Source organism: Hyperoodon ampullatus (assembly GCF_949752795.1).
Source record: "Hyperoodon ampullatus genome assembly, chromosome: 2".
Lineage (NCBI taxonomy): Eukaryota > Metazoa > Chordata > Mammalia > Artiodactyla > Ziphiidae > Hyperoodon > Hyperoodon ampullatus.
The window spans coordinates 110,881,592-110,904,016 of NC_136915.1; the positions used below are offsets into that span (position 1 = coordinate 110,881,592).

Here is a 22,425-nt window from a genome sequence, read left to right on the forward strand (position 1 = left end):
TACACATATGTGTATTTGGGGTTTGGGCCATGGGATGTGGTCAGTCAAGAAAGGCTTGACTGATTCTCAAAGCACAAGAAGATCATAGCCTAGCAGAAGGAAGACATTAATTATTTTATGCATGGGGGTGGGGGATGGAGGGAACTGTGCATGTTTATGCCTCTGTGTGTGTGTGTGTGTGTGTGTGTGTTTATGTGTGTGTAGATTTGCCAGTCCAGACCAGCACCATTTACTGTAATGCAAGCTGTATATATAATTTAAAAATTTCTAGTAGCCACGTTAAAAAAGTGAAAAGAAAAAGTGAAATGACTTTTAATAATATATTTTATTTAACCAGTATATTCAATATATTATTCAACGAGTTTATATGATATATCCAAAATATTCAACAAGTAACCAATGTAAGGCTTATTAGAGATATTTACATTTTAAAATACCAAGTCTTCAAAAGCCAGTGAGTGATTTACACTTACAGCTCATCTGACACTTTCAGCAAATTTCAAGTGCTTAATAGCCACAGGTGGCTCGTGGTGACCACATTGGATGGTGCAACTTAGAGGTTCCAACACTAGCTTCTCTGGGGGGTGGAGGGATGGGAAGAGACAGGTCTTGGCCAACAGGAACTGTCACCTCTGATTAACCTCTGCTCCTGCCTAAAAAAAATCACTTCTGACAGATGGCAGCTTATCTACCTCTCACTATAACTCTCACTCCTAAAAAACAATCAAAATGATTACTACCCAGATGGGGTTTCTGAGAAGAGGTTTGTAGCCCACTATTTAATCTACCTCTTGAGGTTTTTTTCCTGGCTTGGGAACTGCCAACATTTTCACTTCTTTTCCTCAGTCTTTTTTTTTGGCCATGTTGCACCGCTTGTGGGATCTTACTTCCCTGACCAGGGATTGAACCCAGCCCCAGCAGTGAAAGCACGGAGTGCTAACCACTGGACCGCCAGCGAATTCCCTCCTCAGTCTTTTCTGAGAGGCAGATTGCAGAGAGACCCCCGCCCAGGCCATGGCCTAATGCTGGGCTTGTTAAGCTCTTTCCTTGCTCCTTGGGCAGTTTTCACAAATCTGAAAAGACTGCCTCCTTTTGGGCTCTTCTCTGCCTCTCACAAGGTCTCTGCTGCTCATGATCTCCAAGGGGGTGTAGAAATTCAGCACTTGTGTGTATTGTCAGACAGCCTCCTGCCCTTTCTAGGTGCTATTTTCAGCTCTTTGGCTTTCTGTCTCACTTTCTCTTCTTAATTAGATAGCAGAAGAACACATCTTGAAGACCAACTGCCTTTCCTCTCCCCTACCCCATTTGGAGTGGGAGACATGATTTAGAATTTATAAGGAGCAGTTAATCTACACAAGAAAGTCAGTCCAAGAGGGGTAACTTCTGGCAGCATGTCCCCAGGTCCTTTCCAGCATTTTTAGTCTGAGAACATTCCTTCCTTTGTAGAACTCAGTTCATTCCATCCTATGGGGTGCTTTCATGTGTTAAGAATCCAAGACTTCAGGGTCAAGTGTCTGCACTTGAAAGATGGAGGGGTTTGGCTCCCGGGCCGGTGGAAAGGGAAGGAGCCTAGATTCTCCTTCCCCACTACTAGGCTTTAAGTGAGAAAGTCAGGAAGCAGATTCTGGGAGACTCTGCCTTAGGAATCCCTTTTCCAGTTATGCTCTAGAGCTAAAGAAAAAACTATTTGAGGTTGGGTGGGGTCAAGAAAGGCTCATTTTCATATGCAGTCAAGCTGGGAATTCAGTCCCCAAATCTGGGGGAGGGGATCCTTTACACACCCTCCTGAGCTTACTCCTCGGCTTCAGAGTGGCCCCCTTATTGCTTTCCTCAGCCCCGCCCCCTTCTGGAGAGGGCGGGGCCAGGCCGGGGGCGGGTCCTCACCAGCCGCGCTTCCTGTCGCCTTGACGACCGCGACAAGATGGCGACCCTGCCGGGAGGGATTCAAGGACTGTACCCCGAGGCGCTGAGCCCCGAGCAGCTGGAGAAGCTGCGCGGCTTCAAGGTGGGTGCGGCCCCCGACCCCCGCCTCCATTAGAGTGCAGCTCCCTCTGGGTAAGGGCCCCAGAGAAAAGGGACGTGGAGCCTGTTCCCAGATAAAGGGGCGGAAGGCTGGGTGGGTGGGGACACACCCGGCTGACCCCTAGGCTTCTGGGGCCCTGAACAGAGCCCGGCAGGCGCCTGAAAGTCCAGAAAAAAACTTAAACAGGGATGGGCCAGAGAAATGGACCGAAATGACTGCCGGATACTTTAACTTAGATACAAACAAGAACTTCCCAACGGTAGAGACCCGACCTTAGTTAAGGCCCCTAAGCCTGAGCCGGAGGCAGCATTGAAGATGTTGATCTGTAAGAAGACAGATGGCTTAAATGTTCAAACGTCCTGGGAAGAGACCCGGGTTAAGTGCGCACATTGTTTCCCCAAGTCCCCCACACCTCCAGGACTTGAACCCTGAAATCTTTCTCCTCATGAAGCATGACCTTTTGCTCTTGCCCTCCAGATTCAGACTCGGATTACTAATGAAAAGTACCTAAGGACCCACAAAGAAGTGGAGTTGCTCATAAGTGGTTTCTTCAGGTAGGTGGTTTTCAGACTGGCCTTGAGCAAATAGTGGAAATCTCGTTGGGGATAGATGAGTGTGAGTGACCTCTTCTTTCTTTAAACACTACTTGTTGCTTCCTTTAGGGCCTGAAGTTTAGAAAATATCCTGAGATTGAATATTTTCTAGCGCCGGGGTCTGTGGCACCCAGGGTTTTCTTGTTATCTCTAGAGGTTTCCTTCAGTTATCTCAAAATTCTCAAAAATATTAATATGCATTCACTTTAGCTCTAAGGATAAATACATACCTTCCAACACTTGGAAGAGGGAATTTGGCATTGAGAAACTCAGCAGGCAGCCATTGGGTGTAGAACCCTATTCCCTATCAGAGGCATTTAACAAGGTCACCAGAACTTAAAAAAAATTCAGACGTCTGGCCTTTCTCTACCTGAGAACATTGGTGTGGAAAGACTCCCAAGGGTTGGAAGCCACTCCCTTGTCAGTCATGGGGAAAAGAAAACCATTTTCCACCATGTCTTGGAGCCCCTTTTTCCTTCCCCCATACTGCCTTTCAGCATGGCATTTGCTTGAATGAAAATGTTCCTAATAGGATGAAAAGCAAAGAACTGAGGGAAAAAAAAATCATGGAGCATCAATGGATGGAAACAATAGAGCATGTCGAATACTGTTTGGCTACAAACAGATAGGCAAGATTTAAATAATAATGGCTTCCATTTCCAGGCACTGCTGTTGGTTTCCTACATTAGCAGTTATCACATTGTATAATTGCGTTGTCCATCTTTTCTTTCTCTCCCTGGACCAAAGCTCTAAGCTGGTGGAGCCATGTTTGTGTCCCCAGGGCCCACAGTGTATGACATTTTGGTACATTTTTGCTGATCCTACTAGCGACTCTACAAAGATAGTTTATTATCACTTACATTTTACAGGTGAAATACCTTCCCCAAATTGCTGAACCAGGATCCAAACCCCTGGTTTTTCCACTGTGTTGCACTGTAAGCACACAGGAGCTGGGGAGCCAGAGGTAGGGCTCTCCTTTGTCTTTTTAAAAGTAGGCCTGGAGGGGTGTCTTTTTTCCATGCTTCATTGTTCTTCAAAGTGGCAGCCGATTCTCAGAGGGCAGATAGGGGAAGGGGAAAGGGAAAATGGAAACCTGTCTGTGAGTTTTGTCTTTTTTGGGCCAGGCTTAAGGCTTGGGCAAAAGATGGTTTAGGGGTCCTCTGTCAGTGTCAGCCCTGGAGATCAGGCCATCACTTTCTGTACCTTTTCTTCTAAAGGGAGATAAAGGATGACATCTTTCCTATCCTGGGGAGCTTGCAATCCAAGTTAGGAATGATTCCAGCAGCGAGATTGGGGATAGATGTTAAAACCTGAATTAACTCACCATTTGCAGTGTTCACAAACAAAAGGATTTAGAACCCTTGGGGGTGGTGAATGAAGAGGGTGTTGTTTTAGTCACATGGCAGGGGTGGCCCTGCTTCTCTGCCCAGGAACAGTTTCCAGGAGGAGCTGTGTGTCTGCAAGGACAGCTCTAGGCATCTTCCCTTTCCTTCCTTATCATCCCCCTCCCTGGGCCACCAGGCTTCTCCTTTTGCTGTCCTGGAAGCTCCTCTCGTGAAATCCTCCTGGCCCCTTTTAGGCCTTTCTCTTTCTGAGGGGGAGGTGAGAGGGGAGAGGAAGTGTTTGAACTTTGAGGGTTTGCTTTTGGTTTTCTTTTTGGTGTGATTGTTATCTCCTTTGGATGATACCAGAGTGAACCAGAATCAGCCCCTCATCTGCATTGGATGCTTCAGATGGTCCTTCCTGTGAGAAAAGAGGAAGGGAGAAGAGGGGACAGAATCCTGGGCAGCATGCCTGTCCTCACCCGTCTGCAGGTCTCTGCTGTACACTCACTGCAAGCCATGAGAAGCCCCACGCTGTTTTTGTTGGGAAGCAAGCTCACCACTTGGGTTTTGCAGATCCTAATGATTTATGGCCATTCAGCCACAACTCTCCAGTCTATACTCATATATACAGTATATGGAACTCTTAATGCCTTGAATTTTAGAACTGAAAAATATTAGAAATAGGGATCTAACTTATTTTAGGCACCCAGAGATCTCAGGTTTTAGGCTGGAGATATGATAACAAAGTGTGAAATTGTAGACAGGCTTTATTAGGTGTTTTTGTAAACAGCCAGGCAGATGAATCTTCCCAAACCATAGCACAGATCATATCATTCCTTGGCTGGAAAATTCTTCAGTGGATCCACAATATTGCCTTTTTTTTTTTTAAACCTTCTGTTGAAATATAAAGTACAGACAAGTGGCATATCCTAAACTGGATGAACTTTCACAAGCTGAGAACACACATGATACTAGCGTCCAGATCAAGAACTAGAACCTGACTAGCACCTCAGAACTTTTGTGGCCCCTTTCAGTCACTTCCTCCAAAAAGTCAGCCAGTATCCTGACTTCTAATCACACAGATTCATTTTGCCTTTTTGTGTACTTTATACAAATGGAATTCCACAATATGTGCTCTTTTGTGCCTGGCTTCTTTTGCTCAGCAGTATCTTTTAGATCCTCCATTCTCATTGCTGTGTAGTATTCCACTGTGTGACTCTACCACGCTTTGTTTATCCATTCCCATTGTCTCTCTCTTTTTTAAAAAAATAAATATATTTATTTATTTTTGGCTGCGTTGGGTCTTCGTTGCGGTGCGCGGGCTTCTCATTGCTGTGGCTTGTCTTGTTGCGGAGCACGGGCTCTAGGCCCATGGGCTTCAGTAGTTGTGGCACTTGGGCTCAGTAATTGTGGCTCGCAGGCCCTAGAGCGCAGGCTCAGTAGTTGTGGCACATGGGCTTAGTTGCTCCGTGGCATGTGAGATCTTCCTGGACCAGGGCTTGAACCCGTGTCCCCTGCATTGGCAGGCGGATTCTTAACCACTGTGCCACCAGGGAAGTCGCCCCATTGTCTCTTTCTTTTTTAAAAAATTTATTTATTTACTTTTGGCTGCGATGGGTCTTCCTTGCTGCGCGTGGGCTTTCTCTAGTTGCGGTGCATGGGCTTCTCATTGTGGTGGCTTCTCTTGTTGCGGAACACGGGCTCTAGAGCGCAGGCTCAGTAGTTGTGGTGCACGGGCTTAGTTGCTCCATGGCATGTGGGATCTTCCCGGACCAGGGCTCGAACCCGTGTCCTCTGCATTGCCTGGCGGATTCTTATCCACTGTGCCACCAGGGAAGTCCCCCCACCATTGTCTCTTGAACTGAGTATGAATGTCTCTCCCTGGTCTTCAAGGCCCTCCATACTAGGGCCTCCTTCGCTTCCCACTACTCCCTGCACGTGCCCCCACTCCAGCCAGACTGGACCTCTCTGATCATTCCACCACCCTCTGCAGGGGCACTGACACTCCCTGAGTGCTCTTCTAGACCCTGGGGAAACAAAGGTGGATACGACCCAGTTCCTACCCTCTGGAGTTCACTGTCGATAGGACATGGGCAGTTCCCTTTAATTTTCGGGCCTTTATTCCTGCTGCTCCTTGGTCTGGAAGGCTCTTGTCCCTCAGCCCTCATCCCATGTGTACCTCAAGGGCGCTCTCAAACGCCAGCTGCTCTGTGAGGATTTGGGGGTCTTGCCATAAGGAATCACTCTCTCTCCTGTGATCTCCCAGCACACTATTTCATACCCTCCCGTAGCATTACCTGGAGGTTACTTGGCCTTTTGGACATTTGGGAACTTACCCATTTCCTTTCACTTGACTGTAATTCCTTTGAGGTGGGGCTATATTTTATCTTTTTAAAATCAATCCCTCATATCTTATATAGTGACTTACACAGAATTTGTGCTCAACAATTCTCAAATTGAATTGAAGGAGAAGAAGGGAAGCAAAATTCTTGAAGCTTGGGAGACAGGGGCCTCCTGGGCAGGGAGGGCCTTCCATGCCGGTGGGGCAGGGCAGCCATGGCCACAAGGCCATGCTGTAGAGCACTGGCCTTGGAACCACAAGACCTGGGCCTCCTCTCCTTTATTTACTTGCTTTATGAACTTGGGCAAATGGTCAACCTTTTGAAAGCTTGCTTTCTTCATATGTAAAATGGGGCACAGTCATTGCTGTTTCACAGAGTGTAGAGTGAGATAATGTTTATGAACAAGCTTTATGAGCTATAAAAGTCGGTGGGCTATAAGACAGTTTCAGCTTCCCAGTGGCACCGGCACCGTGGGTTTTGTCCCAGTGTCCACTGTATGCAGGGCCAACAACCGTCTCAAGTCCGTCCTCTCAGCATGGTTTACTGTGCCCTCCCCGCCCCCGTGGCGATTCCCGGTTACACTTCCTTGGAAGGTTGTGGGTTGCACATCTGTCCCACCACACGTGAGTCCCTCGAGGAGGAGGCAGCGAGCTCTTCTACTTGCCGCCTGGCCCGGGCCTAGTCTCTGCTTCTGTGAAATGTTTGTGGAGTGAATGACAAGCTTCACTTGGCTGCAGTACTTGCTGTCTTGTGAGGTGAGCATTCCCTAGACTTCTTGCCATTTAGAATGTCTTGCTCCTGGCCTCAGATCCTGACTAGAAGGAAAATCACAAAGGAAAGGGTCCCTGGCAGGAGTCCTCTGGCTTTCCGCCTGCCACGACGGGTGTGTCTCAGGTCATCTGCCCCGACAGTGCAGGACCTGCTTTACCTCCTCCCCTTATCCCTTGATGTTTTCCAGAGAAATGTTTTTGAAAAGACCAGACAACATTCAAGAATTTGCTGCAGGTGAGTAAGGTAGCGTCCATTTTGGGCGTTTGTTAAACGAGCACCAGGAGTGTTGCTGTGAATTTAGGCTCGGACAAGCCCAGGATTCTCCCTGCAGAGTCTGGGGTGCTTCTTTATCCAATGTCTCCCAAGGGAGCTTTTTTCAAAAGGCTCTTTCCTCAATGTCATTTCCTCAAAATGAGGACAGATAAGAAACGAGGCAGAACTTCCTCGTGGTAAAGATTGTTAAGAATTTTGAGATTCCCTAAGGAACAGACTGGCAGCTCTTTCCCTGGGAATCTTAAAGCAGGGTTCTCAACCCTGGCTGCCCATTAAAATAATCTGGGGAACTTTAAAAAAATACCTATGCCCGGGCCCACCCCCAGAGGTTTTTATTTAATCAGTCTGGGGTGGGGCCGGGCATCTACAGTTTTAAAGGCTCCCCAGGTGATTCTAATGGGCTCCGCTGCCCTGAGATGGCTTGAGGTCAATGGTATTTAAAGGGAAGGGGCTGGGCTCGATGATTTCTTGGGTCCTTTTAGCCCTGGGATTACAGCCTCAAACCGTTTCTGACTGAATCTAAGTATGTCTTTGCTGTCACAGCAGATGCTGCCTCTGATTCACGTTATGCTGGGTATATAAAAATCCTCTTCTGTCGTCATCCTGCAAGAGCCTGGCTCTCCTCTGAGAGGATATTCTCAGAGAGGGCGTGATGTCTCAGAGACAGGAGCCAGCAGGCCGAGCTGAGACAAGAATAACATTTGGTATTTATTTGGGCCCCAAGATGGGCCTGGAGCAGAAAGCCAGCAACTCCCTCAGCCCTCTGATGGCTCACTGTGCGTCAGCAAGCTGACAGGCCAGCGGCAGGGCAGTGTGGAGGGGACAGGGGCTGTCCTGTCAGCCCTTGCCGGGAACGCTGGAGCTGGAGGCTCAGAACTTCTGGGCGGGGGCGGGGAAGACAGTGACCTTGGGATTTGCTGTGGCATCTCATATTACATTGTAAAGCAGGACCACCAGTAACAGCCCTGCTAAGACAGAGCCGTCCTGGCTTTTTAGCAGAGTGAGCTGTCTCTCTCCTAGTCTTTTTCCCTTGGGTTTAGATGATTTCTTCTTTTTAATTCTTATCCCAGACTATTTCACGGATCCAAGACTTCCCAACAAGATTCACATGCAGCTAATTAAGGAGAAGAAAGCGGCTTAATTAGCAAAATCATGATGCTCAGCTGTTGAGAGAGAACAGAAAGAATCCAGCCTCGGGGTGGGTGTTAACCTCACTTACAGTCAGAGGCTTCTTTACTCCTGTGAAAATAAGCACTGGTTCCTCGGCCCAGGGTGTGAAAGAAACCAAAGAGAGATGCTGCAGAGAAGTTCCGTGCAAGTGTTTCATTTTCCTGACACTACTTTGGGGAATGTGAAGAGAGGCCCAGGGTTTGTCTGGCATGTCGGTGGCAGGGAGAGACATCCTTCTTCTTAATCTAGTGACGTGGATCAAGAGAATGGAAGTTGAGTAGTTCCGGAGGAAAGAGAGAGCCAGGGAAATAGGGTGGGATCCGTTAGTATCAAGAGCCTGCTCTCAGGCTGCAGAATTCCTGTGGGCTCCTGCAGGTGGCCTTTTCCTTGTGTCTTTGGCGGCGGGAGTAGAAGGGCTTTCCCACTGCTTCTGGAAAGGGTGGGGGCAGTTTCCCTCGTTGCATTTGGATTGGGCGCTTGCCTGCCCCCTTCATCGTCAAACCAGGCTACGCCGTGAGGGCCATCACGCATTTTTCAGGCAGGATTTCTGAAATGATTTTGAAGGTTGGGATTTTTAAATGTGAGGTGGGAAAGAGCCACACTCCTGATTTAGCAGCACCATTTCTGTTTTGCAGGGTCATCTGGAAGCGAGAGAGCCCTGTTGCCATCAGTGTGGGTTTCCGGGCTGTGTCTGCTGTTGCAAAGGCTTTTAAAGATGCTCATTAAAAACAGACCTCCCTGTTCTCTCTGCTTTATTTCACTTAGAAGGAAGAAGACATCCTTCACGGGAGGCTGCTCTGCCCCTACTCTGACCGGGTAGGTAGCAGGCCTGTTTCTCTGCTCGTGGCAGAGGCCTCTGAGCTAGGTCAGTGGGTTTCCACATGTGCCTCAACCCCGTGCACTCCCTGCCCCTCCAGGCCACTCACTCCCAGAGCCAAGACCGGACAAAAGAGCAGGGGTGGGGAAATCTGAGAGGAACACAGCTGGTCGTGGTTGTACTCAAGCAGAGTCCGCGCTTCCAAGGTGGCTTTTGTTTTTTATCTTACCTCCGGGGTTACTGTACAAAGTGTACGGGTGATGATTAACTTTTATTTCCATAGAAGCAATAGTCAGAGGAACTGGGTTGGGTGGACGGCAAGAGCGAATGAGATTAGACACAGAAAACCCATTCAGGGCCATGAATATTGTGAAATAAGAGCCCCATGGGTGACTCAGAGGTGGTGGACTTTGTTCTTGAGGATTTTTAGGAACAAGCTGCCCATCCATTTGATTTTCAGCTTAGAGGCAGGAGAGTGGGCCAGTTGGCCTGGTGAAGTCTTTTCCAGGCCTAGGAGGCATGGAAGTCTTGCATGTGTGTGTGTCCTACCTCTCTGGCCTCCACAACTCACTGGCTCCACTGTAGGAAGGACCTCTCACCTGTGTGTCACTTGTCAACTTCACTATGGCAACAGAAACAACAAATAATACAGACCGAAGTGGGGGCTGTATTATTTTTATTTCCCTTGTCTCTGCTGTCTTGTTCCCAGCTACCATCATCTGCAGTAGTAGAAAGGGCAACAAAATGGGGCATTTAGAGAACTATTAAAGCTACACATAATAAGCTATGGGGTAGGAACCTGAGGAGTTATTTTAAGTGCTTTCAGAATCACACTTCAGCAGCCATGGCTCTGACAACGAGGTATCCCTGTTTAGAAAATCCAAACGAAGCCTTCAGCCAAACACACACCTACTAAGGATCTCTGATGTGAAGTGTTATGTTAGACACTCTTGGAACCTTTTGTAGGGGAAGAGACCTGCAACAGTGTGGGGAGAGAGCAGAGTGTTTTTCAAGATGCTTGAGTGCATGATTTAATACATGAGAGTACAGTGGCTCATGCTTGGGGAGTTTCCTGGTAGAGATAAGAAATGCATTTTTAGGTCATAGTGCACCTTCTCTGTGTGAGACAGTGTGCTCGGTCCTGGGGGTAAGGCAGAGCGATCGTCCCTCCCGTGCAGCGGTTCATGGTCTGGGAGACGGGCTCCTTTTGTCCCCAAACCTTAACTGTCTGAATATCTCACTTTTTAGACTGAAAGCTCCACCAGGGCAGGGACCAAACCTAAAAATCAAACTTGTTCACTGTTGAGTTCCGGACCCCTAGCACAGTGTCTGAATATAGCAAGTGCTTGGTATGCATTTGTGGAGAGAACAAATGCTTGTATAGTTGAATGAGCAGTCCCATTACGTTGACTGCAATCAAGACTGTTGTATACCTATGATGGAAGTAGGGACATGATACAGGAGGCGGTGGAAGAAGGAACACCTGGTCTTCCTGCGAAGTGAGGGAGTGAGGGAGGCCTCACGGAAACTGGCATGTGATGTGTAAGAAGGGATTTGCTAGGCAGACGTGGCAAGAGGCATGGGGTAGTCAGGGTGTCTCGGTGCTTACATTCTGCTGAGCAGGATGCTGGTGGCCTGCTGATTTTTTTTTTAAATTCATTATTTATTTATTTATTGACTGTTGGGTCTTCATTGCTGTGCGCAGGCTTTCTCTAGTTGCGGCGAGCAGGGGCTACTCTTCGTTGCGGTGCGCAGGCTTCTCATTGTGGTGGCTTCTCTTTGTTGCGGAGCACGGGCTCTAGGCCCGCGGGCTTTTTTTTTTCTTTTTTTTTGCGGTACGCGGGCCTCTCACTGTTGTGGCCTCTCCCGTTGCGGAGCGCAGGCTCTGGACGCGCAGGCTCAGTGGCCATGGCTCATGGGCCTAGCCACTCCGCGGCATGTGGGACCTTCCCGGACCGGGGCACGAACCCGTGTCCCCTGCATCGGCAGGCGGACTCTCAACCACTGCGCCACCAGGGAAGCCCGCGCGCAGGCTTTAGTAGCTGTGGCGCACGGGCTTCAGTAGTTGTGGTTTGCGGGCTCTAGAGCACAGGCTCAGTAGTTGTGGCACACGGGTTTAGTTGCTCTGCGGCATGTGGGATCTTCCTGGACCCATGTCCCCTGCATTGGCAGGCGGATTCTTTACCACTGCACCACCAGGGAAGTCCTGGCCTGCTGATTCTTATTACTCCTTTCTTCCTTGCTTCCAGAGCAGAAGGGGGCAAGAGAAAAGGAGAAGGGAGCAGCTGTTGGGTCCGTCCCGAAGCAGTGTCTGCTGTACCCTCCCTCCCTGACTCATTCTCCACGTGGTAGCCCGAATGATCTTTTAAGAAACCTAAATCTGTATGTTACTTTCCTGCCTAAACCCCTTTAGTGGTCTTCTGTGTACTTAAAGTCCGGATGGCCTTCCAGGGACTGCAAAGCTTCATGAGCCCCTCCACCTCTCGGTCGTCGGCTCTTCTTTTCCTCCCGCCTCACGGGGCTCCAGCCACACCAATCTTTTCTCTCCTCCCCGACCATGCCAAGGTAGTTCCCACTTTAGGGCCTTCGAACTCTGCCTGGATTTCTCTTCCCCAGAACCTCACAGAGCTAATGGTCCAAGTTGGGATGCTGTGTGCTGGAAGCAAGAGAAGACTCTGCTAAGCAAGCAGGCTGTGCTTTCCTCACATGGCCGACCCGCAGGTGGTGGCTGCTGGCGTTGTTTCAGGGGCTGCCTCTCTGCCGTTCCTTCCCTCCCTCATGGTCAGAGGAGACGCAGGAGGACCAGGAAGGGACTGTGCCAGTGGTACTTGTCTGTCTTTTCAGGAAAGCAAAAGCTTCCTCAGGACACCCACTTCCGCCCCCGCAGCTTCCACTACCATCTCACTGGCCAGAACTGTGTACATGACCCCCTCTTGAAGGGAGGCTGGGAAGTTGAGGATTTAGTCATTGAACAGTGCCCTAGATAGCTTCTTGTCACTTCCCCAGAGAGTCCTTTTCTAGGGAGCAGACTGAAGTCGCTTCCCCCAGGCATTTAAACATATTTAATTAGAAAGGTATTCCCCCCAGCCATTCTGTTACATCCCTCCGTCTGGTTTTCTTTACAACACCTATCACTGTCTGATATTGTCTTGTCTGCTTATTTTCCTGTTATTGTCTGTGGCCCCAGGAATGTGAGCCCCCGTGAGAGCAGGCCTTGTCAGTCGTGCTCATCACTCCAAGGCCAGCACCCACAGCTGTGCCTGGCACGTGTAGCTACTCAGTGCACACTTGCTGAATGGTTGCAAGGATGGGTGGGTGGTGGTTAGAAGCCTGACTGCACGATGAAGGCTTGATCGAGGCAGTGGCATGAAAACGGGAGATGAATCCTAGTTGTCTTTAGGAGGAGGAATTGGCAGGGCTTGTGATTTGAATGGGGCGGGGTTATAAGGGGGGATGTAGATTCTAGACTGACTTCCAGGTTTCTTGTGTGGACAAGGCGAGGGATGATAGGATCATCTGCTAATGCAGAAGGGAAGTCGACAGGGGCAGGGGAAATAGGGAGATGAATTTATTTTTTAATTTTAAAAATGTTTAAAATTTTTTAACTTATTTTTTGGCCCGTACTGTGTGACTTGTGGGATCTCAGTTCCCCAACCAGGGATTGAAGCTATGCTATGGCAGTGAAAGTGCCAAATTCTAACCACTAGACCACCAGGGAACTCCCCGGGGGATGAATTTAGGCCAGAAGGTTTCCACTGATTTGCAATTGGGTCGTGTGTAGTATTAATATGATTAGCTTCAGTGGGGTTGACAGAAGTGAGACTGCAGTGGGCTTAGCAGCAATTGGGAGATGAGGATGTGGAAGTGGATGCATGCTGCCCGTGGAGATGACCTTCTTGGAGCAAGGCTGTGAGGCAGACGGAGGAAGGGCAGTAGCTAGAAGGGGAGGCAGTGTCTGAGGACGGGCTTTTGTAATGGGAGACGCTTGAGCATCCAGGGGTTTGACATTTTCCATACCTTCGGGTCTATTTTACTTTTAGGCTAAAAAACATTAGGGGCTTCTTGGAAATTCTGTGCAGATTGGCCCTGATGTCCAGAAGTAACGGGAACTAATGGACAGGCCTAACTTTGCCACCACATGACCTAGAGTGACCTCTGTGTCAGGTTCCTGTCCTCACAGTTGGAGCAGAAGCTGTCACAGGCTTGCAGCAAGGATGGCCTCCGGCTGGCTCTCACTGGGTGGGAAGGCAGGGCCAGAGCTGGAAAGCTCGTCGTTCTCATCTCCCTGGACAGGCCTCTGCTGCCCTCTCCTGGGCGAGACACCGCTCTGCTCGGAGAATGCCCATTCCAGGCCTGAGTGGAGTGAGCAGGAGGGAGAGAGACAGGGCTGGGAGTGGGAGAATGGTCACAAATTTCCAGATTCCTATAGTAGAAAGTTTCTTCAGAAGTTGCAAAATCCAGGGCCTAATCTCTGGCAGTGCTGTTTCATGAGCTCCTTAGATGTTTCCTTCTTACAAGTGTCAGAAGAAAGAAACCTTGCAAGGTTGATTATTCATTCACTTGTTTGATCACTTATTCACTCGTTTATTCAACAAACATTAGGGTACATTATATACTCAGACTGCAAACTTTTGGAAGTCAGATACACTTTCCTCAAGGAACTCGTAGTCTAGTGAGTGGAGATGGATTAATAGATAATTATAATCAGTTTCAAAAGTGAAATGATAAGAGAAAAGGGCAAGCCACTGCAGGGGCACAGAGGAGGGATACCTGACTGGCGCTGTAGTGGCAGGTGGGCATGATGGGGCCTTGGCTAGAAAATGTTTCCCAGCGTGGGAGCTAAATGCTAATAGATGATTAGGAATTACAGGCACTGAGTTACTGTCTAATATCATATCTCCCCGTTATTAAATCTGAAGGGCAAGTCTTGCTTCTTCCAAGGAAACTTCTTCCTGAAGGCTTTCCTCACTGTTATCTTAGATATCACTGTTATCTAACAGTCTCGAACGGCCTTGGTTTTCATATCTGTAAAAAAAAAAAAAAAAAAAAAAAAAAAAGTGGGGCATGCTACTAGATTTTATCTTTGAGCTTTGTTGTCATCGTGAATCTGAAATCCATGAATGCTAACATTTGCTTTGTAAAAACAGCTCCCTGGGAGCAGGCTGGCACATGCATATGGACATACAAACCCAGAAAATTTTCAGCATCCATGGGAAAATTCGGCTTTAATCCAAAAGAATCAAATGTGCTTTGCATACAGTAGCTTTTCACTAAATGCTTGTTGCAAAAGAACAGGCTCTTGGCACTGTTAAAGCATTCCTGTTGTCCCCTTGGGTTGCTGAGTTTCTTCATCTATAAGGGGGATAACATGTCCCTTGTGGACTTGTGCGGGGTGTCATTACACATGCAGGCACCATTCCCATGTCTGGCCTATGGTAGGCCTTCGTAGATAGCAGCTATTGTTTCAGTGAGGTAGTAATTTAACCTGGCACAGGGGACAGTCACTGAGGAGAGTCACAAGGAGAAGAGGGAGTACACTAAAATTAAATGCAAGTTGATATGTTGGAGTTCAAGGCTATTTTGTGTGAGACTGAAGACTTAGCGCTTTCTCCAGAAAGCTTCTTCAAGGCCCAACACAACAGTTCACTAGTCACACTCCTGACCCGTCTCTCACAGGCCCCAAGTGGCCTGGAATCTGAGGCGGGTCCTTCAGGAGCAGGACTTCACAAAGTATCCTATTCTTCAGTCACTGGGCTGGATAAGTGACAGCACAGAGCCCTCAAAGAATTGCAGCGATAAGCGCATCTCAGGAGACTGGAAGAACAAACTCCTAATGGTTGTCTGGTAGCTGTAGGATAGGTTAATTGTCCAATTAAGATGTATCTGCAAACTAAATCTGATGGAAAAAGGCTAAATGGGTTACTGCGTTTTGTTTCCACACCTTATGATTAGAGAAATGAAAACCAGATGCCAAAGGGGAGGACTGAATCGTAGAATTTGTTCAAGTAGAAATTGCCTTAGAGATCAGCCAGTCCAGTCTTATTTTACAGATGAAGAAACTTATCCACAGATGACAGAGTGGCACAGGGGGCTGACACTCTCCTGATTTCCAATCTAATGTGATTCCAGTATTTCACGCTAGGAAAAAAAAATACCTAGACTCGTTTAGCTTGGAGAACAAAAAATGGCTGGATGACAGTTCAGGAACATGGATGTAGTACACCTCTGGGCAACTAATCTATCATTCTAACTGTAGGTGAGGTCAAAACCCATTAGTTTATCAACAAACATTTTGAGTGCCAGCTATCTCTCATTCAAGGTCATTTCCGTCTCCATGATTTTCATTTTTCAGTTTGCTGTTCTGTATATCGACTTGCACTAGATGTTATGGGAAGATCTATTGAGTGTAAAGAAAAGTAGTCCACCCCTTAGAGAGGAAGGTAAGATGCACACTGTATTCTTGGTCACATGTATTCAATAGTTCATAGTGATGTTAGGACTAATATATAGTAAAATCTTAATACAATGTCTATTTGGTTTTGGAATACACCATTTTTCTCCCCTCGGCTGAGGACCCTTCCAGTAGTAAAGTAACTGATTGTGAGACCCCACACACCAAACCATCTAAGAGGGGAGAGAAGTTGTCTATAGCTGTCCTAGGTGAGAAGTATCAAAAATATATATATATATTCTACTTCTCGTATTTAAAGGTGCTATAGTGGATGCCATGGTGTGCCATCCAGATACCCCTCCTTGGGACTGAAGCACTCAACCCTGTGGCCTTCCTTCCTGCGCAAGGTGTGGGTAATTTTGGTGGCTAACATTTCTAAGCTGAGACCCCTCTAGAAATTGCCTTCAACTGAAAAATCGTCCAAGATAGTGCCCTATCCTTAGACAGCCTGTATTCACTGGTCAGTATGGGAGTTCAAAGGCCTGATTCCCTTGCCTCTATGGGGGACAGCACTGAAGGGTCACCACAGCTCCATGGCTCCTTCTGTCCAGTCCTATGGCCTTCACTTCCTCACAGGTGTTGTTGATCCTGACAGCACACCCTAATAAACTTCCTTTACTCAAATCTCCATCTCAAAGTATGTTTCCCAGGGAACCCAGCCTGGCAACAGCTGGTGCCAAGAGTACTGGGGAAGCAGATTCCAAAATGTGACTTTAAAGCCAAATCACCTGCTGGCCGGCTGGCAATGAGGACCCAATCGCTGGTGGTGGGTAGAGCAGGGATGGCCCCTGGCACACTGGATGGGTGCAACTGTCAAAACTTTCAGCAGCGGTGCACTGGGATGGGATCCTGGTGGGAGGGAATGCATTAGTGGGGGAAATATATCAGGTTTGAGAAGTTATAAAGACAGTGGAATTGGATGGCTGCTGCTGGAGGCCCTCAGTGGAGAAAGACAGTGAAAGGCTGAGGGTGATAGTCACTAATTGAAGCCTGTGAAAGCCAGAGGCCCTCCTTGGCAGCTTGTGAAGAGGCTTTTATTTCCTGCATCTAGAGGACCCAAAAAGCTGAGAATAAAGTCTAGATTTAATTATGAGAGTAGCAGAGCTCTAGATAAGTATTTGTTTTTTAAATTTATTTTATTTGTATTTATTTTTATTTGTATTTATTTTTGGCCACGTTGGGTCTTCATTGCTGCGTGCAGGCTTTCTTTAGTTGCGGTGAGTGGGGGCCACTTGGTATATGATGGAAGAAGGTATCAAAGGGGTCAAAACAGTTGGCAAGTTAGAGTGAATATGCCAGTTTTATATGCTACATCAAGTCAGAAAAGTCACCTTTTCTGATTGTGTTCTATCAGAGGGCCCAAAGGATCTTTTATTTACTGAAGTGAGAAAGAATGTGCTGGTGAGATGAGCACCAGTTTCATTGAGAAGCTCAGGGATGGCCTTGCTCCGTAGGCAGGACTGAACTGTCACAGAACCAGGCTCACTGATAGTAATGGGGACCATAGAATGCTGAAACAGGCAGGTGGTGGGTGCCTAGCCATTGGCATCAGAGTGGCTGAATTACTGTACTGAGCAGAAATGTTGGAGAGGCTAGGGTCTGACTGGCAGAGGGCTTTGGAGATCATTAATGAAATACAGCTCTCTTGGGAACAAAATAGGTGACACTCAACAAGGATACCGCCCAATCTGTACAATTAAGAGTAATTGAGGATGGATGATCAGGAGACTGAGGGCAGCCACCCCGATAAAAAGTTGTAATTCCTTGCTGTTTCTATACCTGAGCCAGCTTAAAAAATAAATCTTTATTGAAGTATAATTTATTTACATTAAAATTCACCAATTTAAAACATACCTTGGGCTTCCCTGGTGGCGCAGTGGTTAAGAATCCGCCTGCCAACACAGGGGACACGGGTTCGAGCCCTGGTCTGGGACGATCCCACATGCCACGGAGCAACTAAGCCTGTGCGCCACAACTACTGAGCCTGTGCTCTAGAGCCCATGCGCCACAACTACTGAAGCCTGTGTACCTAGAGCCCGTGTTCTGCAACAAGAGAAGCCACCGCAATGAGAAGCCCGCATACCGCAATGAAGAGTAACCCCTGCTCGCTGCAACTAGAGAAAGCCCGCGCACAGCAACGAAGACCCAACGCAGCCAAAAATAAGTAAAATAAATTTATTTTAAAAATACCTTTAATAATTTTTTCAAATATATACAGTTGTTTAACCATCACTACAAGATAGGTAACATTTCTGCCACCCCACAACATTGCCCTGTGCCCAGTGGTGTGCTGGAGCAAACTTACACCAATTGTGGGATCCAATTGTTAGCTAGAATTCTCTCCCCTACTCAGTGTTCAGTGATGTCATATTGGTCATGTGAAATTGACAATGAAAGAGGTATTTACACCATAGACACAGACAAATGCCACAAACCAGGGCTCCCTCCTCACTGAAAGCTGGTGGTTAAACATTTACCAGCCCATCGCTGCTCATGCCCCTTTGCAGTCAATCCCCATCCAAAACTCTGGCTCCTAGCTACTACTGATATTTTGTCGCTAGATTTTGCCTTTTTAATAATTTCACATAAATGGAATCATACAGCATGTAGTGTTTTGTGTCCAGCTTCTTTCATGTAGCATATATTTAGATTTATCAGTGTTGTATGTATCATTAGTTTGTTCCTTTATCTGCTGAGTAGCATTCCATTCTTTATGCAGCAGTTGATGGCCATGTGGGTTATTCCATTTGGGGAAATAAAGCTCCTACGAACATTAAATATATTATTAGTAACTTTTTATTTCTCTTTAGTAAATACATGGGATTGGGACTGCTGAGTTAAATGGTAAGTGTATGTTTAACTTTGTAAGGAATTGCCAAATTCTTTTTCTTTTTTAAATTCATTTTTATTTATTTATTTTTGGCTGCGTTGGGTCTTCGTTGCTGCGTGCGGGCTTTCTCTAGTTGTGGCGAGCGGGGGCTACTCTTCGTTGCAGTGTGCGGCCTTCTCACTGCGGTGGCTTCTCTTGCGGAGCATGGGCTCTAGGCGCACAGGCTTCAGTAGTTGTGACTCATGGGCTCTAGAGCGCAGGCTCAGTAGCTGTGGTGCACGGGCTTAGCTGCTCCGCGGCATGTGGAATCTTCCCGGACCAGGAATCAAACCCATAGTCCCCTGCATTGGCAGGCAGATTCTTAACTACTGTGCCACCAGGGAAGTCCACCAAATTTTCAAAGTGGCTACCCCATTTTGCATTCCTACCAGCAGTGTATAACCAGTTTCTCTGTATCCTCACCAGGATTTGGTGGTGTCACAATTTTTTATTTTAGCCATTCTGATAGGCATATAGTAATATTTCATTTTGGGTTTTTTTTTTTTTTTTTGCAGTACGCGGGCCTCTCACTGTCGTGGCCTCTCCCGTTGCGGAGCACAGGCTCCGGATGCGCAGGCTCAGTGTCCGTGGCTCACGGGCCTAGCCGCTCCGCGGCATGTGGGATCTTCCCGGACCGGGGCACGAACCCATGTCCCCTGCATCGGCAGGCGGACTCTCAACCACTGCGCCACCAGGGAGGCCCTTCATTGTGGTTTTAATTTGCATTTTTCTGGATAATTATCTTGAACATCTTTTCATGTGCTTCCTTTCCCTTGATAATATCCTTTTTGGTGAAATATATGTTCATGTCTTTTGCCTGTTTTCTGATTGGATTGTTTGTGGATTTTTTTACTTTGAATATTTATTTAGATATGTTAGATATATGGTTTGCAAATATTGTTCCCCAGTAGCTTGTCTTTTCATCCTCTTCACGTGGGCTTTCCAGGAGCACAAGTTTTTAATTTTGATGAGGTCTGAATTCTTGATTTTTCCTTTTATAGAGCATGCTTTTGGTGTCAAATTTAAGAACTCTAATTCCACGTCTTGAAGATTTTCTCCTTTTTGAAAGAAAGTTTTATAATTTTACAGTTTACATGTAAGTCTGTGGCCATTTTGAATTAATTTTTTTTATAAATTAATTTATGGCTGCATTGGGTCTTTGTTGCTGTGTGCCAGCTTTCTCTAGTTGCAGCGAGTGGGGGCTACTCTTCATTGTGGTGCATGGACTTATTGCAGTGGCTTCTCTTGTGGAGCACGGGCTCTAGGCGCGTGGGCTTCAGTAGTTGTGGCGCGTGGGCTTCAGTAGTTGTGGCACGTGGGCTCAGTAGTTATGGCTTGTGGGCTCTAGAGCGCAGGGTCAGTAGTTGTGGTGCCCGGGCTTTGTTGCTCCGTGGCATGTGGGATCTTCCCAGACGAGGGCTCGAACCCGTGTCCCCTGCATTGGCAGGCGGATTCTTAACCACTGCACCACCAGGGAAGTCCTGAATTAATTTTTGAATAAGGCGTTAGACTTAGGTTGAGTTTCATTTTTTGCCTATGGCTGTCTAATTGCTTCAGCATCATTTGTTGAAAAAGCTATCTTTCCTCCATTGAATTGCTTTGGTATCTTTGTCAAAAAAAAAAAAAAAGTTGGGCATATTTGTGTGGGTCTATTTCTGGGATCTCTGCTCTGTTCCACTGATTGATGTGTCTATCCCTCCACCTATAATACACAGCATTAATTATTATTGCTATATAATAATTCTTAAAATTGGGTAGACTGATTCCTTACACTTTATTGTTCTTTTTCAAAATTATTTTAGTGATTCTAGTTCCTTTGCCTTCCAAATAAATTTCAGAACAATACTGTTTATGTCAACAAAAAATGTTGGAATTTTGATAGTAAATTTCATTAAACCTGCATATCAATTTGGGGAAAAATTGACATCTTTACTAAGTTGAGTCTTTTGACTCACGAACACAGAATGTCTCTCCATTTATTTAGATCTTTATTTCATCAACATTGTATAGTTTTTAGAATATAAATTTGTATTTGTTTTGTTATTTATACCTAAGCAGTTTTTTGAGCAATTGTAAATAGTATTTTTAATTTTGGTGTCCACATGGGGTGTGTGTGTATGTGTATCATATTAATTTGTTCCTAGGAGTTTTTTTTTTTTTTTTTTTTTTTTGGCTGTGTTGGGTCTTCGTTTCTGTGAGAGGGCTTTCTCTAGTTGCGGCAAGCGGGGGCCACTCTTAATTGCGGTGCGCGGGCTTCTCACTATCGCTGCCTCTCTTGTCTGGAGCACAGGCTCCAGACACGCAGGCTCAGTAGTTGTGGCTCACGGGCCTAGTTGCTCTGTGGCATGTGGGATCTTCCCAGACCAGGGCTCGAACCCATGTCCCCTGCATTGGCAGGCAGACTCCCAACCACTGCGCTACCAGGGAAGTCCCCTAGGAGTTTTTTGGTTAGATTCATTAAGATTTTCTACATAGAAGATTACAGCATCTGCAAATGGGGACAGTTTTATTTTTTCTTTTCGAATCCGTATGCCTTTTTACTTCCCTTTCTTTTCCTTTTTTTTTTTTTTTTTTTTTTTGCGGTACGCGGGCCTTTCACTGTTGTGGCCTCTCCCGTTGCGGAGCACAGGCTCCGGACGCGCAGGCTCAGCGGCCGTGGCTCACGGGCCCAGCCGCTCCGCAGCATGTGGGATCCTCCCGGACCGGGGCACGAACCCGTGTCCCCTGCATCGGCAGGCGGACTCTCAACCACTGCGCCACCAGGGAAGCCCTTTACTTCCCTTTCTTGCCTTATCACACTGTCTAGAACTGCTAGCACTATTTTGAACAACAGGGATGAGAGCAAATATTACTTGCCTTGTTCTTGATTTTAGGAGGAAAGCACTCACTCAGACTTTTCACCATTAAGTATAATGTTAGCTGTAGGCTTTGTAGGTGCTCTTGTCAAGTTGAAGAGGTTTCCCTGAATTCCTATTTTCCTGAGAGTCTCTTTTTTTTTTTTAATCATGAGTGGGTGTTGAATTGTGTCAAATAATCCTGAATCAATTGATATAATCATGTGATTTTCTTCAGAGTCTTAATGGTGGATTACATGGGTTGATTTTTGAATACTGAACCAGACTTGCCTCCCTGGAATAAACTCCACTTGGGCATGATGTATAAATCTTTTTATACATCGCTAAAATCTATTTGCTGATAATTTGTTAAGGATTTTTTGATTTATATTCATGAGAGATATTGGTCTGTACTTATCTTTTTTTTTGTACTGTTGTTGTCTGTCCCCTCCCCTCCCCCCCCCCGGGTAATATAGCTTCATAAAATGAATTGGGAGGCAATTCTTCTATTTTGTGAAAGAAATTATATAGAATTGGTGTTAATTTTTCTTTAAATATTTGGTAGAATTCTCCAGAGAAACTATCTGGGCCTGAAGAGGTTTTTTTGTTTTGGTGGGGACAAGAAGGGGGCAGTTTAAAATTATTAATTTTCTTAATTGTTACAGGTCTATTCAAATGATGTTTTTCATATTGGGTTAATTGTGATAGTTTTTTGCCAAGGATTTAATCTGTTTTGTCTAAGTTCTCAAATTTATGTGTATAACGTTCATAGTATTCCCTTTTTTTAAAAAAATTAATTTATTTATTTATTTCTGGCTGCATTGAGTCTACGTTACTACATGTGGGCTTTCTCTAGTTGCAGAGGGAGGGGACTACTATTCATTGCGGTGCGCAGGCTTCTTATTACGGTGGCTTCTCTTGTTGTGGAGCACGGACTCTAGGGCGTGCGGGCTTCAG

At 46.5% G+C, this 22,425-nt stretch overlaps 1 protein-coding gene across 1 annotated transcript; it reads left to right on the forward strand.

Annotated features, from left to right (window-relative positions):
- Positions 1–1,921: 1,921 nt before the first annotated feature.
- On the forward strand, positions 1,922–9,237 carry RIIAD1 (regulatory subunit of type II PKA R-subunit domain containing 1; the record flags this gene model as incomplete). Its single annotated transcript, XM_079697943.1, has 5 exons — positions 1,922–2,005; positions 2,501–2,577; positions 7,242–7,288; positions 8,398–8,525; positions 9,133–9,237. 4 exons carry the CDS (start codon positions 1,922–1,924, stop codon positions 8,466–8,468), a joined length of 279 nt encoding a protein of 92 aa, XP_079554069.1. The 3' UTR covers positions 8,469–8,525; positions 9,133–9,237.
- Between the last annotated feature and the right edge of the window lie 13,188 nt (positions 9,238–22,425).